This window comes from Choloepus didactylus, chromosome 6, assembly GCF_015220235.1.
Source record: "Choloepus didactylus isolate mChoDid1 chromosome 6, mChoDid1.pri, whole genome shotgun sequence".
NCBI lineage: Eukaryota > Metazoa > Chordata > Mammalia > Pilosa > Megalonychidae > Choloepus > Choloepus didactylus.
Genome location: NC_051312.1, coordinates 118,962,487 through 118,978,186, shown reverse-complemented (window position 1 = coordinate 118,978,186; position 15,700 = coordinate 118,962,487). Strand labels below are relative to the sequence as shown.

General features: G+C 34.2%; 1 protein-coding gene across 1 annotated transcript in view; it reads right to left on the bottom strand.

Annotated features, from left to right (window-relative positions):
• Positions 1-12,073, bottom strand: part of DYNC2H1 (dynein cytoplasmic 2 heavy chain 1) — a 419,160-nt gene extending 407,087 nt beyond the window's left edge. The window contains exons 1-7 of the mRNA XM_037841237.1: positions 11,879-12,073; positions 7,078-7,248; positions 6,547-6,682; positions 5,420-5,538; positions 4,287-4,431; positions 3,247-3,479; positions 52-186 (exon numbers count right to left, since the gene is read on the bottom strand). Of these exons, the coding sequence (XP_037697165.1) occupies positions 52-186; positions 3,247-3,479; positions 4,287-4,431; positions 5,420-5,538; positions 6,547-6,682; positions 7,078-7,248; positions 11,879-12,073 (1,134 nt within the window). The remainder of the gene's footprint in view (positions 1-51; positions 187-3,246; positions 3,480-4,286; positions 4,432-5,419; positions 5,539-6,546; positions 6,683-7,077; positions 7,249-11,878) is intronic.
• Positions 12,074-15,700: the final 3,627 nt, after the last annotated feature.

Here is a 15,700-nt window from a genome sequence, read left to right as displayed (position 1 = left end):
AGACACACACAGACACACACACACACACACACACACACATATATATTCTACCTCAGTATATGGATTATACTGCACAGGATTCAAACCAGTAAAAGGTTCAAATACTCGAGCCAGGCATATGATTTGCTCATCACTGGCAGGTAAAAAATAGAGAAGCTTTTCATGAATTGTTCTAACAGCCAAGACCTAAAACGTAAAATATTAAAAAAACAAAATTTACTTAAATAAAAAAACATGCACAAAGTAAGTCTAAAATCTAAAACTACCGGGCAAGAATTTCTTTAAACTAAGTTCTCTGAAACGAAGAATAAAACTGAAACTATATTCCTGAACATTAGAACTTTCTCTCTTCAATAACCAAAGTGATTCTCAAAGACTTTCAAAATGTATCAGCACATATGATCAATCAGCACGCTCAAATATACTGAAAATATGTAAGATGTAAATATAAGATGTTTAAAGCACCTTTTGGTAAATTTTTAGAGTTTCTCTTTATTATAGTAAAAATATGTTTTTTATTACTCTGCATGAGATTGCATTTCAAAAATGAAATTTTAACAGCCCTATTATGTATATTTACAAACAGGTGGAAAAGAAATATTACTGTGTTTAAATTTCCCAGCAACAATCAAAAAGGTTGAAGAACTCATCTTCTGAGTTGCAAATTATTTATTTTTCTCTTACTAAAAGAATACATATTTAACAGTTCTACCTACTGAAAAGACCTAAAAGCATTGTTAATAAAGTAGCAGCAACCACTACTGGAGAATCAGGCTCCTTGGAGAAATGGCTAATTCTAGGTATGGGACAGAAAATGTATGAGATGGGCTGGTACATTTTGGGGACCTGAAAGTAAAGAATTTAACAAAGAAATATTGGAGTCATGTCAAAATGACAGAGGACACAACTTGAAGGGATTCTCACACCCATAGATGGAACAACTTGAGCATTATAATTATTATTATTATTATTATTATGGATTGAAACATAAAATACAAAAATTGATATGTTCATAATGACACTATTTAAAAAATTCATTGGTCACCTATAGAAGTTACTATAACACTAACTCATTCTCAAAACTGAGAAATAAAAGGAAAGAAGCAATTATCTATTATGCCATTATTGTGCAAACTATATGTCAGGATAATCAAAAAGTTGCTGAATAAATAATAAAAGCAAAAAGAACAACAGAATTAGAAAGCCACCATTTTGCAACCTCTCATGATCATCTATGACTACTAGCTTCACTTATTAAGTAAAAAGTTAATGAATGAATGAATGAATGAATGAATGAATAAAATATTGACAGAGTAGTTCCCACAACAACCTTACAAGGTAGGTACTGTGACGGCCCCCAAGTTACAAATCTTCCCAGGAGGCTGACTAACAGTCAAGATGCTTCATCATGCAGGGTTCCTAATCAGGTATGCAGGGTTCCTAATCAGGCGTCCAGGAACTTGGATTGAAAAATGATTTTTTTCCCAATTTATTTCTTATTTATTTTCACAAATCTGTAATTGAAACTTGGCATTCCTTGCAATTACCAATGTAGGCAACAAAGTACAGAGGCATTAGGTGTACCTGTGACTGTCACCAATATAAATCACAGATAATTTCATAACCTATTGCTTTATTTGTAGACTTCTTGAAATATACTTTATCCTCACCATTACTTTGAAATTACTGTGGTTATCAGACCTACCAGTAGATCTTATAATTTAATGTGTTAACAAAGAAGCCTATATATTACCAAACCCCACACACACAAAAAAAAAGGTGAAGAAAGTTATGAGATATGGATCAGGCATATCAAGTCTGAACGCACTGCTCAAACTTAACCACTACAAGTGGGAAAACCAGACACAGCAGTCCACCTTCCTGATGTAATGTGAAAGAATTATATGATATCACTCATGAAGTATTATTGTTTAAGAAAAAAAAACATGACCCTTAATTTAATCAAGGCTTCATATCCAACTAGTGGTTGATAGGAAAAGTAAGAGAGAGAAACATACTAACAAAAAAATATAATCAGAAAAATCCAAAAGGCGGCAAATGCCATAAGACAAATGCCCAGTTTCTTCAACACATAAACAGCATAAAGAAATAGGAAGGTAATATCACACAAATGCAAAATGTTATTAATAGGGGAAACTGTGGGGGGGAGGGGTATATGGGAACTCTGTACATCTGCATTTTTTTTTTGTAAAACTACACCTGCTCTAATAAAAAAAAAGAAAAACTAGGAATAGGAAACTGTTTTTTATTAAAACTATTTAAAAAAAGCATTTGTGAGACAATCAGGATAATTGAACACTGACTAGATACAAAACGATATTAAGAAATTATCATTTTGTTGGATATGATAATTATATTTTGGCTATGTTTTTTAAAATCCTAATCTGTTTGATACATACTGAAGTATTTAAGGGTAAAAGTCTTTGATATTTTAGATTACCTTTAAAAATACTCCAGCAAGATAAAAGGGGGGCTGGGGGCGTGGACAGTGAGGCAAAGATAGAACAAAAACTGAATAATGTCAGTGACTATTAAAGCTGAGTGATGGCTTGATGGCCTTAAGACTGTAACTGTATAACCAAATAAACCCCCTTTTATAAAAGCCAAAAAAAAAAAAAGCTGAGTGATGGGTACACAGGCATTCATTATACTTTTTTAGTTTTGTGTATGTTTGAAATTTTCCATAATGTAAAGGGTTAAAAAAAAATCCCTGAACATTCAGCATTAAGTGAAAGTCACCTATGCAATCCCATATTCTCATTTTGTCTCTCCCTCCAAGCTAAATATAATAGTTCTATACTGAAACCCATTACTTATTTAAATTAAGTATCTGTTTCAAATATTTCCACATGTCCCCTAAAAAAGCTGTCCCTGTTTAAAACAATTCTAACATCCAAGAGAATGCCCCAGAGCATCCATGGATGGAAAAGTAGGTTGATTATCTTCACAGCAAAGAGCAAAATAGACATTTACCACTTAAAAAGTTGACTGAAGTCACACACAAAGAAAAAGAAAAGAGGCAGAAATTAGCACTTGGTGTCCACTGAGCACCTGGCACCATGCCAGGTGACTGTTAAATTATCTCACACAAACTTTAAATCTTGTTCCCTCAAAACTATAAATAACTTCTATCAGATGTGTAGTACTTGTTAATTATAAAACACTTGCATAAGCAAGTGAATAATTACTTCACACTTAAAAAGATCCAAATAATCAAACTGATACCTCTTCAAGGCGTTTGCCTAATTTGTCAAGTGTTTCAGGAAAATATTTTTCATTTTTCCATGGATGAGGAACATAGCGCTGCCACACCTGACCTGTGAAATGATTACAAGTGATCACCCACTGTTCACAAATTGAAATACCAGCTTTCAGATTTTCTTTCACAAGGTAGTAAGGATCTTCCCATAGGTTCAAAGTTCCCAATTTTTTCTGAACAAATCTTCCAAATGAGCCACCTAAAATAATAAAAGCAAACATTTTAATGGAAATAAATATCTTTTTACAGAATAATTATAGAAGTAATACATGCTTGAGACAAAATTAAAATAATACCCAAATTAGCAAACTAATGGTCTGTGAAATGCCATGCACACACACCCTTAGAAGAGCACTGCCATTAACTTGGTTCCTACCTTTATTTATATGAACAAATATTTTTTTAAATGCACACACACAGTAGTTTGTATTTTTGCATCTTTCTAAATCTCATGTGCATCTTTCTAATGTAGTAGAAATGTATAAACAATTTTTTTAACTACTGCATAGCCTACTGTATGGACACAGCATTATGAAATCAATTCTCAACTGAAATTTGCTTCTACTGATATTACAAAAAATGCTAAAATAAATATCCTTGTACATACATTTTTAGGTATTTGTCTGATACTTCCTTACAAGAATATTGGAAGGCATATTTCCCGGGTCAAGGGTATATGCAGTTTTAATATTCACAGATAAACCAATATATTTTAAAGAATTTTTCATTTCATTTCAAAATAAAGCCTAAATATATGCTTAGGTAGTAAAATCTTTGTTAATTTACTTCTATTAATGGTCAAAGAATCTGTCATATATGATTTAAATTTACTAACTATATACAAATATCTATTTAAACAATTCTACATGATTTGCTTTAAGAGTTAAAACTTTTAAGTAATGATGATTACATTAAAGAGCATTTTAAGTAAGGGTTTAAAGGGAAAAAACAAAACAAAACAAAACAGCCTTCCCAGCATTCCCCAAGTTCATGTCTTTACTAGTACCTATGATGTCTAAGAGATGTAACATTCGTGACTCAGGATAATGGTCATGCTCTGTTTGTCTCCACACATCATCAACAACATCCCGGGTAGTCTCCACCAGGTCAACAACTTCCAGTAAGGACAGATTGTCCAAGTTATAAAACTCCTAAAACCAAAAAGCATTCATTTTTAAACAGGATCAGATTTGTACAGTGGATAATACAAAGTGTTCTAGGACTTTTTCAACTGCTCACAATTCTGATATCTGCCATATTATTTTCTCCTTCTCTTTCTACCAGATGATATATTATTTCTTTATGCAAATATCTCACAAGTTTCTTCACAAACATAAATGTCATGAAAGCAAGAAGAAAAACAAAAAGAATTACAGAAAGTCTATTCATTTCTTTATACTCTTGGCTTAATTTTCTTTAAATTTGGATTCATTAATTTTATTCTCCCAACCAGAGATGCCTTAAATCCATACATATACTATTCATTTTTGTTCACATCTTTATGCATTCATTTATTGTGCTATATACTGTTATGTTAATAATACAACCATAATACAAGACATATTATCCTATATTTCATTATCATTACAAAAAAAATTTAAAAACCTTTCAAATACTCCAGTAAAATATTATTGAAATAATACTGAGAACTAGCAAATTGCTATATTTTGGTTTTGAAAATACTTCTTTCTAACCAAACTTAAAATGGCCACTGATTTAACTACTATGTAGCTACAACAAGGAATAATTAATCAAATAAATATAAAAAATGAAGACTTTTTATTTCAGATTACTTCAAAATGTTAACTTGAGTAAAGAGAACATTCTTTCAAAAGAATGTATTAGCTGTACATGGATAAACCTCTATTAGTATAGTAGGTTTTTGGTTTTTCCTTATATATTTGCATTAAAGTGATTACGTTTCTGAGAACAGTATTTACCACAGATGAGAATTTAACTTTTTTTTAAGTTTTGGATTTCTAAGTTTTACTCATTTTAAATACACCTCTTAAGCATATGCTACCATATATGAAGGATCTATTTTGTTTAAAATCAAGATTTTAAAAGGTAAATCCAGTAAAAATTGAAACCTAAGTTACTTTTATAAGCCTGATAAATAACTATGTATGAATCACATACTCTTGCAATTGTTTCAAATAATTCTTTAAAATAACTGGCTCTTTCTTTACTAATCTGTTTATTTCCACGATGAGCTTGTTCTATCCAAAACTGGAACTCATCACTCGGTGTAAGAATACCTGAAAAAGTAAAGAGGAAAAAAAATTACTAACTAAAAATGAAAGCCAGATTTTGGTTATATCTATATACATGCATATCTCCTATACTCTTGGAGATGCACAGAAAATGAATTTTATAACCTCTATCAACAGGAAGTTTTTACTTAAGCCAACTGGAAACACTAACAGCACCAAATTTATACTTTATTTCAAATTTCAGGATGATTTCTTTATGTGTTTGCAAACCATTCCTATCTATACAGCCATTTTGCATCTTGTATATATGTGGTTTGCTTCTCTACCACAAAGTTTTCCTAATTCTAATTCCAATACCATTCATGCCACTGAACACCATCCAAATTGGAAATAATTATAATTTAATCACTAAATATTTTTAATTTCATTTCAAAATATAAACAAATTAAAAGTTTTTTTGTTAGAAAAGTTGTAGGTTTACAGAAAAATCATGCAGAAAATACAGAGTTCTCATATTTTCCCTCACACACACAGTTTTCCCTGTTATTAACACTTTGTATTGGTGCTTAATTTTAAATTTGCTTTTAAATTTCCCAGTGAACTGGACAATCTCCAATGCCTAATAACATGGTGGAAATAACTGCATATTCTTTCCAGATCTATGAGTTTCAGTCTCTATTTTACCATTTAAGCAAAGGATAAAAATAATGATTTGTGTAAGTCATTCATTTAATAGTAATTATTCATATGAATAGTAATTTATAACTGCAATAAAATTATAATTAGACATTATCAAATAAAATACATTTTAAAATAAAAGTCACCTATTATCTTTGCAAGATACACAATTACTTTCTATTTCCATGAACTACACATTGTTATAGATTACATTTTCCTCTTCTACGAATCTGTATTAAATCGATTCACTTAAAAGAAGCTCAGGTTCAGAGAAGTTCCAAAACCATGAGAAAAAAATCTGAGAAGAATATGTTTATTTACTAATGTAATGAAACAATCATTTTAACTTTCTTTGATTAAGCTATGATTACATACCTCGTGTGTCATCTTCTTTAAATTTCACTTTTGATAAGTTAGTGTCTGATCTTCGTAGAACTATCCCCAATCCAGCTTCTAGTTCACTCAAGAGATTCTGAAGTTTAGGATCAAAGTTTCTGCTCCATTCCTGATCCTAAATAAAAGCAGATTAGAACAATCATTGATTAAAATCTTTCCAATCAAACTGATTTCCTAAAACCCTGTTTAAAGAACTAACTCTAAATACTGCTGGCCTCACTCAAAGCCTGCCACTACCTCAATTCATAGGGGCGACAGAAGTCCTCTCAGCAGCTAAAACATTATGAAGATCATTTAGTACAGAGATATAAGAGCTGACATGGATTGCAGTTCAGACCTTTCTCTAATTCCTCTATTTGTCACAAAGCTTACTTTAAAATTCAAAGCTAAGAAAAAATATTTTAATTAAAAAAAATATTCAAAACATGTATTTATGTGTTTATGGAAATACATTTGTCCAAACGCCTGTGTAGAAGAACCACGACCATACATATACTTTAATTTACTCACCTTTAACAACATCGGTGCAAAAACTTGCCGTACTGCTTGGTAAAGGGAATTAATAGGCGACTCTAACATTGATGAAACAAGAATGTTACTGTGTAAATTCTCATCTGTGATTACTTCAGGTCGCAGCTTGAAAAATACCAACACTTTATCTTTTGTGTCACCAATATCAATCTAAAGTAATAAACAAAGGATTTTTAATGTTATCTTCATGAAATGTAACATTTGAAACAAGTATTCCCATAAAATGTTGCATCACAGTAATTCAATACCTTAGGAAAAATAATTAGCTCAAAAATAAATAAAACTAATCTATTTCTGCTTCTTAAAAATACCTGGGTTCACCAGAGGAAACAGCCTAAGAACAACAATCAGACGCAGCCTCCTTCCCCATACTGTCAACACCCCCTTTCAATATGAACAGATTAGGGTGCTCACTGCCTAGACACCCCTGAAGATGGAGAAACAGATTAAGTGAGAGGAAAGGGTAGCACAAACAAGACAAGATTTAGCAAAGGTCTATGAATACTGAAACTTAACATATATATATATATATATGTATATATATATATATACACATATATGCTTGTAGGTACTGGAGTGTTGGAATAGCTAGGAGGAGGTAAATGACATGGTGGAACTATAGCCTGTAATATCCTTTGAGTAGCTCTATAGCTACTTATTGAATTGTGTTTTGAAATATATACCCTATATTGCATAATAAGCAAAGAACTGAAACTGTATAACTGTAACCCATAACAATTTTTGAAATTACCTATATAACTGCTTGTTGAGCTGTACATCGAAAGTTAACCTTTCTGTATGCATGTTGTATTTTACAATAATGGAAATAGCTGAAGTTGTGGAACTGTGACCCATGACATTCTTTGAAATTTGCTGACTACTTACTTGTTAAATCATACTTTGAAAGTTATCACTGTTATGTATATATGTTAAAGTTCACAACAAAAAAAAATGCATTAAAAAAAAACCTGGGTTTAAAAATGTATCCCACTATGTGATTTATATCATAAAGCTACTTTGATAAGTGATTTTTAAACATAAAACACTATATAAATATTGTTGAAATACACTGGTAATTATTGCAGTTCAGCCAGATACGGTGATGCCAGAGATCAAACCTGTATGTCTCACATATGCAACGATGAGTAACATACTTCTCCACTGTATCCCAGAAAGTCTATGACAAAAGTGTTAATTATCATGGTTTTGTTCATTATTATCTAGTTATCTTGTAATTACAACTGTCCATGTGCCAGTCTGTTCTGGAGAATGTATGGCCCTCCTCTACTAACCCATACAAGAAGCCACAGGAAATCACACTGAGGTTTCCCTCAATCATAAGTACAGTGCCTTCTTTCAAGAAGTGCTTAGGGAAAAACTGTTTTACTTGGTTTTTAATAACTCACTGATTAGTTTATAATTGTTTTTATTAACAATTTTTAAATGTGTATGTCAGTTTGTGCTACATGACTGAAATGAATAAAATAAAAGAACAACCCCAAAAATATAACCAAAAAAAGTGTTAGTTATCATCTCTTCTGGAACCAGCATTAAAGGGTGCTTTTTAAATTGTATAGAAAATCAAACCTAACTTGCCTATCCCCTAAAATCATCTTTATCTAAACCAAAAAGTTTTCATTAAAGTGTTTGAGCATCAAACTTTTTTACTTTATTAAACTGTCATATAACTAAACTCTTTGAAACTGGAACTGGCTATCACTAATGCAAACCTGTTAAAATAGGTCCATGCGTAGTAACTGGTTCAGGAACTGAAAGGTATACCGCCCAAAGGAAGCTTTTGCATTATATATACACATTTTCACAATTATTCTCATTTTTTTTCCAGGAAGCAAAGTCTATGCATTAAAAAGTTTTCCAACAAGGCCACTGCTGTGTATGAAGAATACCTTGCAGATGTGACCTTTCATGCTACTTTTCTTTACTCCTAATCATTATGTTTTTTAGCCACTGGGAGGCAGCTGACCCTTATTCTGGGTTACTGTATTTCACAAACTCTCATTTTCACACATTAGAATTCTATTGCTATTATGATCATTTTATTCCTATTAGAAACAAGTGAGTGCAACAAGCTGCAGATATGTAGATTTTTAAATTTCACTCTTAATTAATTAAACAGTACATGCTCTTGTACTTCCTCCTCCCACCATCTAAAGAAATAAATTTCAGAAAATACAATTTTATTATCATGCTTTGAAAACAGCAATCATAGTCACTTGGCAAGGCATCAGTCAGGATAATGAGGTTTGTCCTAGCCAAACAGAGTTGAAGGAACACATCAGTTGGCTACAGCCTATCATTTGCTGAGAAAAGGAAAACTGAGAATCAGCATTCCTAATTGCCTCTTCTCCAGTTTTCCCTGCCACTGGTAACTACTATTTCCCCTTGACTGACATTAACTTGGTAACTATTACTTCAAGGTATAAAGTTATTCTTCTGAGGTTGCAATATACCTCCATCCTCTGTTGGGCTAGTTCAGGGGTTGGCAAACTACAGCCTGTTGCCTGTTTCTGTATGGCCCACAAGCTAAACATGATTTACATTTTTTTGAAAATCAAAAGAATAATATTTTGTGACACATGAAAAATATATGAAACTCAAATTTCAGTATCCTTAAGTAATGTTTTATTCCAGCACAATGATGTTCATTCATTTACAATTTTCTATGGCTGCTTTCATGCCACAGCAGAGTTGTAATACTACAGAGATGATGTGGCCACAAAACCTAAAATATTATCTAGCCTATTAGAGAAAATGTTTTCCTACTCCTGTCCTAAAGCATAACCAGATCACATCTTTCTCTTGCTTAAGATTACCAAAGACTTCCTTTTTCAACCTAAATAGTGTACAAGGTCTTAAATGATCAGCCTGTGCCTTAGTCTCCTACCTAATCTCCCGTACTCTCCTTTCATTCATTGCATTTCAGCACTCACCCTGGATTTTTTTTTCCTGCCCCTTGAAACCAAATGAGACCCAGTTCAGGGCCTCAGTACTTACCATTTCTTTTGCTTTCCCCAGATCTCTTGTCTGCTTACAACTCATCATTCAGATCTCATTTCAAAGGTCACTAAACCAGAAAGGTTTTCTCTCACAACCTAGTTTAATGTAGTTTCCGATTCCTACCCCCACCTCACTATTATAACATTCCTCCACTTTATCTTAACAGTACATATGAGTACTCAAAACAGTATCACATTATATATTTGTTTGTGTTGTTTTATTGTCTACTCAAATGTTAGACCTTGAGGGCATGGACTTTGACTTTTTCACAGATTTATCCCCTGCACCTAGAACAGTGCCTGGCACTCAAATATTTGTTGACTTATTAACTTATTAAATCATAATGGCTCTCAGGTATCTGAAGCAGTTAGGACATAAAAACATTTTCAAAAATGACTAGAATCTGTAGTGTGATGTATGATGAAAAATAACATACATTGTTGGGCTCTACTACTTATAGCTTTAACTTAAAAAAAAAGTTATAACTTCAATTTTCAATATCCCATTAAAGCTACAAACTCCTCCCCATCTTGTTTTCCCATTGCATTCTATTTGAACTTTCTATAGCATTTACAACAGTGTGCCCCTATTTTATAATTAGTTGAGTATTTGTGTCATTCCAGGCCACCAGAATACAGCTCTGGAAGGAAGAGGCAGGTTTTTATTCCCCATTATTCTATCTATTAGAGAAGCAGAATAGACAACACTTAGGCTGTAACATTTGTGCCTTACTTTTCTCAACCATAAAATGGGAATAAAAATAGTTCCTATCTTATAATGTCATGAATATTAAGTTAGTAGATATAAAGTGTTTAGAACAGTATTTGGCAGAGTGTAAAGAAAAAAATAAATGTTAGCATTAATTATCCATCTTCTTTATATCTTTGTAAACTCACCAAGCCTGGCAAAGTATCATGTATATATTGAGTTCAAAATAAACATTTGTTGAATAGAACTAAATTTAATTCAAGAATAAAGATGGTGAATGATCCAATCATCCAATAAAAATGCACTGAAGGCCAGCTCTGTACCAAATACTCTGCTAGGTTTAGGGATATGTGTGAATACGGTGAGGAAGAAGTTGATGATATATCTCATTTGTTAGCTTTCATCCATTTACACAGCCCCTTTACTATGTGAGGCAATTGTCTTCAGTGTGTTATTTCGAAATTTACATATATATGAGTCCTGATTGTAAATGCAACCATGTCTTAAGCACTCCTGCCAGTGGAGGGAGCAGTGCAGTAAATAAATCAATACAGCACATACTGTACATCAAGAAAGAATTTAAACTTTATTTTGGAACGCATCATATTTCATAAAAGATTTTAATTACTAACTAATCTTACCCTCGAGCAACATTAAAATCAGTGTGCAAGTCAAAAAAAGACACACTAGAATTTGCCACAAAGAACCTCAAAAGGGAGGAAATAAAAAAAATTTAAATAACTAAAAGTACTAAATTTTTATTTTCTTTTTAATTACAACCCATCTGAGGTCTTAAGAAAACAAACAAACAAAAGCTAGAAAAAATACTGTTCCTTGATCAAATCGGTGGGCAGAGAACCTCGTGCGATCAGGTCCTTGGACACCTACGCGCTAAAGCACGAGGCCGACGCACTCTTGGGTGCAGCTAAGACGGCAACGGCCTTGGGCCGTTGACCGTGATCAGTCCCGTGAGGTTCAAGAGGGACCAGGGATCCCTAATGTGGGTGGAGGGGCGTGAAGGAAGAAGTCAGCACAGGGGTGCTGGGAACCATACCGTGTTGGAAAAGGAGATCTCGGCGTCGGATCTCTGCACCTTGAGGAGCATCTGGTTTCCGTCATCCAAGAAGTTGTTGATTTCACGGCAGCTGTACAGCGCGGTATGGTCCCTATGTTCCGACATCATACCAAAGTAGTTCTGGGTAGTAGCGAAGATGAAAAGCTTCCGAACATCCCCAATCCCGCCCGCCATGATTTTGGAGAAAGGGGAGCGGGACGGGGGGTGGGGGAGACAGAAGGAGGGCGGGAAAAAGGGAAGGAAAAAGAAGCCAGTCGGGAGGGAAGTGAAAGGAAGAGCGGATCTTTGCTGAAACCCAGAGCCAGCCCGCGAAACCGCAGAGCTTCGCGGTTGCCAAGGGCAGTCGCTATGGCGACAAAGCACTACAGCGGCGCCGCAACGGCCGTTGCCGTCTCGGGCACGCGCACGCAAAGCTATCAGAAGCGATCGACCACCTCGGAGTTCCTTAGCTGCTTCCCGCGCTCATCGATTGTAAAAAGTTCTGGCCAAGTGGTGTTAGCTCGCGAAACCTGTCTTTTCATTCTTTCTACTGAATTTTTATCATGCACTGTTAGAAGAGATTCTTCTAACCTTCCAGTACAGCTCCGTGACCTGGATTTAGGACAGCTGGATTCTAGCTCTCTCTCTGCTATCTTCATCCGTTACCAAACCACTCTCAGCGTCGGGTTCCACACTCAAGTAGGTACATTTAGGAGATTACTACTTAAAAATCGCTTTTAAGAGAGGTTGATAAAGAATAGAAGTTAATGCAAAGTTAATTTACTTCCTCGGACTTCCTCAGTGCCTCTCTGTGTTGGTTAATTTCCCACCATTACTTTGATTTTTTTTTCCAGCCTATTAATTTCAGAAAAATCTAACCACCAACTTTTTATCACAGTCATCCGAACACACAGCCAACTAGTAAAATAACGAGAATCTACAAACGAAACTTGTACATGTGGAAAGAATTTTCTGAAACTGTTTAGTGCAGTTTAATTGTCTAATTTATGTCCTAGACACCCAACCATGCAAAGAACCTTGAACAGTTATGGGGGGAGTAGATTCCTTTTTTTTTTATGTCAATATTATAAAATGTTTTCCCTCTTTCTGCTCCACTTCCTATTTTTCTATTTTCTTTGACATGTGAGCAGTTGTTCCCAACAAATTGAGGATGAGAACATCAATTTTAATGGGTTATCAATAAGTCTCAGGAAAAAAAAATGCTTTTGTCATTCTTTCAAGTAAAACGATATTCCATGAAAAAAGTGACTATTTCAGATCACAACTGAAACAATCACATAAGTTCTTTTCTTTGAGGCATGCATTGCACTTCAGTATGCAGCACTGGTTGTTTTATGCCTGCTTCCCATTTCTTCATACAAATGTTGAAATGACATGTACTCCAGGTTTGAAATTTAATAAAATTATAATTTTCACTGCTTCATCAAGGACATTCTTAAGTGAAAATGGATTTTTTTTTTTTTCTGTGAGTGCATGGAAGTTCACTCTGGTGCCCCAGCCCTGATTTGTGCCAAGATGTCAGCAATGTTAGCTACTGTATTAGTTCTCTATTGTTGCCTAACAAATCACCAGAAACTTAGTGGCTTAAAACAGCACCTGTTAACACATAGTCCTGTATGTCAGAAGTCCAAGCACTGCATGGCTGGGTTCTCTACTCAAAGGTCTCACAAGGGTTAAATCAAGTCTGCATTCTCATCTGGAGCTTGGAGTCCTCTTCCAACTTCATGTAGTTGAGGCACAATTAAGTTCTTTGCAGTTCTAAGACTGAGGAATCCTTTCCTTGCTGGTCAACTGGTACCAGACTCAGAACTAGAGGACATCTGCCTGCATTCCTTTCCTGGTGGCCCCTCCATCTTTTAACATGCATCAAATGCCCCTTGTCCTTCAAATCTCTTATAAAAGGAAGGGCCCAGGTCCTTTTAAGGGTTCACCTGATTTGGTCAGCCCAGTGAATAATGTCCCATTCAATTAACTCAAATTTAACTGGAAATAACAGTTGATGGGAAATGACATCGCATCACAGATTCTGTCCACACACAAGGATGAGGGCTTATAGAAGATGTGCATGCCAGGGAGCAGGAATCTTGGTGGCCAAATTAGAATTCTACCTACCATAACCACCACTACTTTTTTTGTTGTTTTATTGGAGAAGTTGGGTTTACAGAATAATCATGCATAAAATACAGGATTCCCATATACCACCCTATTATTAACACCTTGCATTGGTGTGGTACATTTGTTAAAACTGATGGTAGCTCATTTATATAATTGTACTATTAACTATAGTCCATGGTTTGACTTAGGATACACTGTTCACTTTGTGCAGTTCCATCAAATTTTTTAATTTTTATTCTGTTAAGTCACCATTACTTTTTTATGCATTTTTTTCATTACAAACTTTAACATGTATACATAACAGTGATAACTTTCAAAGTATGATTTATAGAGTAGTTGAAGAGCAAACTTCAAAGAATGTTATGGGTTACAGTTCCACAATTAATTATTTCCATTTTTGTAAAATATAACATATATACAACAGGTGTTAACTTTCAAAGTAAAGCTTTACAAGCAGTTATATAGGTAATTTCCAAAAATGTTATGGGTCACAGTTCCACAGTTTCAGTTCTTTCCTTATTGTGAAATATAGGATATATACAGAAGGGTGATAACTTTCAAAGCAGAATTCAAAAAATAGCTATAGAGCAAATTTCAAGGAATGTTATAGGTTACAGTTACACCATTCCAGTTATTTCCTTCTAGCTATTCTAATACCCTAGCATCTAATATATAAATACATATATATAAAGTTTCATTATTCTTATCCTTTGTTAAATCCTATCTTGTCTGTTCTACCCCTTCCTCTCGATCTTCAGGGGTGTCTAGGCTGTGCCAACACTAACCTGTTCATATTGAAAGGGAGTGTTGACATTAAGGGGAAGGGAGTTTCATCTGATTGTTGTTCTTAAAGAGGCTGTTGCCTCTGGGTTTTAGGACTTGTCTGGCAAAAGAACACTCTGGTGGATTTAAGTTTCTGTAGATAAAACTTAATGAGTGAATCTTTTATAGAATCTCAGGTAGGGACCTAGGTATTTTGGGACTACTTTTGGTAACGGCATGGCATACTGTGGCCATTTCAGATATCTAGCTGAAGCTTGCTAACCTCTAGGATAGCCTTTCCACTCTAACTGAGATCTCTTAACCACTGTAACCTTATTTTGTTACCTTTCTTTTCCCCTTTTTGATCAAGTAGGCATTTTCAATCCCTCGATGCCAGGGCCAGGCTCATTCCTGGGAGTTGTGTCCCACGTGACCAGGGAGACTCATTCCCCTGGGAGTCATGTCCCACATTGGGGGTGGGGGGGTGGGGGAATGGTTAATGAATTTATTTGCCAAGTTGGGCTTAGAAAGAGAAAGGCCACATCTGAGCAACAAAAGAGGTTCTCTGGAGGTGCCTCTTAGGCATAATTATAGGAAAGCTTAGCTTCCTATTTATAGCCCTAAGTTTCACAAGAGCAAACCTCAAATTTGAAGGCCTGATTTCTTAAGTAAGGGGTTTCTTATTTCACATAACATATATTCTGTCCTGAGTTAAACAACCAATTTCTCATACTATCTTCACTTAGTTATACAATCATCATTACTCTCTATTTAAACAATTATCATAACATAAAACATCCTACAGCTCTTATCAACTGCTAATTATTTTTTCCCATTTTTATTGTGAACTTTAACATATATACATCAGTGATAACTTTCAATGTATGATTTCACAAGTAGTTAGAGAGCAAATCTCAAAGAATG